Below are 1211 nucleotides of genomic sequence, written 5' to 3' on the forward strand. Positions count from 1 at the left end.
TACTTACCGCTAGTGGATCCATTTGTTTTTAACACTTATAAATATGTACTTTTATTATTATGTCTTTAATAGAAAGATAATTTGTATTTCAAAATTTAAACTTTATTTTTTAGACTGACATTTTTGATCAGGTATATGGAATTCACCAGGTAAACTGATGACCCCAACCTCATAAAATTCCAGGACCCATCACAGTTACTGCCTGATTCATCTTTACATGATTTAGTTGATTGTTATAACCCAGGAGGTCATCTGTCGAATATGTTGATTTTAAGTTCAAGTCAATCGATTTAAATTGTGATTGAGACCAGTATTTCAATTTATGTTTCTGTTACAGGGCTTTTTCAGGCGGAGTATTCAGAAGCAGATAGAGTACCGGTGCCTGAGGGACGGGAAGTGCCTCGTAATTCGACTCAACAGGAACCGGTGCCAGTACTGCAGGTTCAAGAAATGCCTAGCCGTCGGAATGTCTCGGGACTGTAAGTAGAATCTTAATATCTAATATTTTTTTCTATAATATAATTCTTAATATCTCTTCTTGCTATATCTCTTATCTGGCTGATTTTTTCATTAAATTAACATGTTTACGTTATATTAATAATAAGAAGGTGTTACTGGGTGGAAAATATCAAGTGTAACTATTTGACCAATGTATCTGTAGTACCAAGGATGAAAATATGCCAGTGAAAATGAAAAATTGTTCATAAATATAACACAGACATGCCACTAACAAACTGTATAATATATTTTTGCTAAATTATTTGTCTTTTAGTTCTCTGAATCTAATAACATAGCCTCCAATACCTCTGTCACGTTCAGTTTTGTTTGTTTTTTCCGAAATAGGTAAGGAAAAAAAAACAAATTAATTGAAAGAAATAATCATATTATCATTATAAATAGAAGAATAGTATTTTTTCTTTATACATTTTAATTTTCTAAAAGGTGAAAAAAATACTTTAAAATTCCATCACGTCAAGTTTTTGGTAAGTTATATTTAACGGAAAAGACTCAAAAAGTGTAAGTGAAATCCCCCAAAGAGATTAATGCCTGTGCCTGTGCCTCTTAATTAGCCTAGGTCATATAACAGTATTTTTTTTAACACTGTACATCAGACAAAAAGTTTCAATGTTACCTTAATATATATAACTCATGAACAGGAATTTTAAATCACGCTCCTCCAACCTGTAGAACTATAGTCATTTATCTACAGT

At 31.3% G+C, this 1211-nt stretch overlaps 1 protein-coding gene across 2 annotated transcripts in view; it reads left to right on the forward strand.

Moving 5' to 3' along the window:
* Positions 1 to 337: 337 nt before the first annotated feature.
* Eip78C (Ecdysone-induced protein 78C) overlaps positions 338 to 1211 on the forward strand; it is a gene marked incomplete at its 5' end in the record, with an annotated part of 46388 nt that continues 45514 nt past the window's right edge. For both annotated transcript variants that reach the window (XM_014435920.2, XM_067048364.1), the window contains 1 exon segment: positions 338 to 479. In XM_014435920.2, coding sequence (XP_014291406.1) covers positions 338 to 479 — 142 coding nt within the window.

The sequence above is a fragment of the Halyomorpha halys genome, unplaced genomic scaffold (genome assembly GCF_000696795.3).
Source record: "Halyomorpha halys isolate HHAL.00 unplaced genomic scaffold, Hhal_1.1 Scaffold1731.1, whole genome shotgun sequence".
Taxonomy (NCBI): Eukaryota; Metazoa; Arthropoda; class Insecta; order Hemiptera; family Pentatomidae; genus Halyomorpha; species Halyomorpha halys.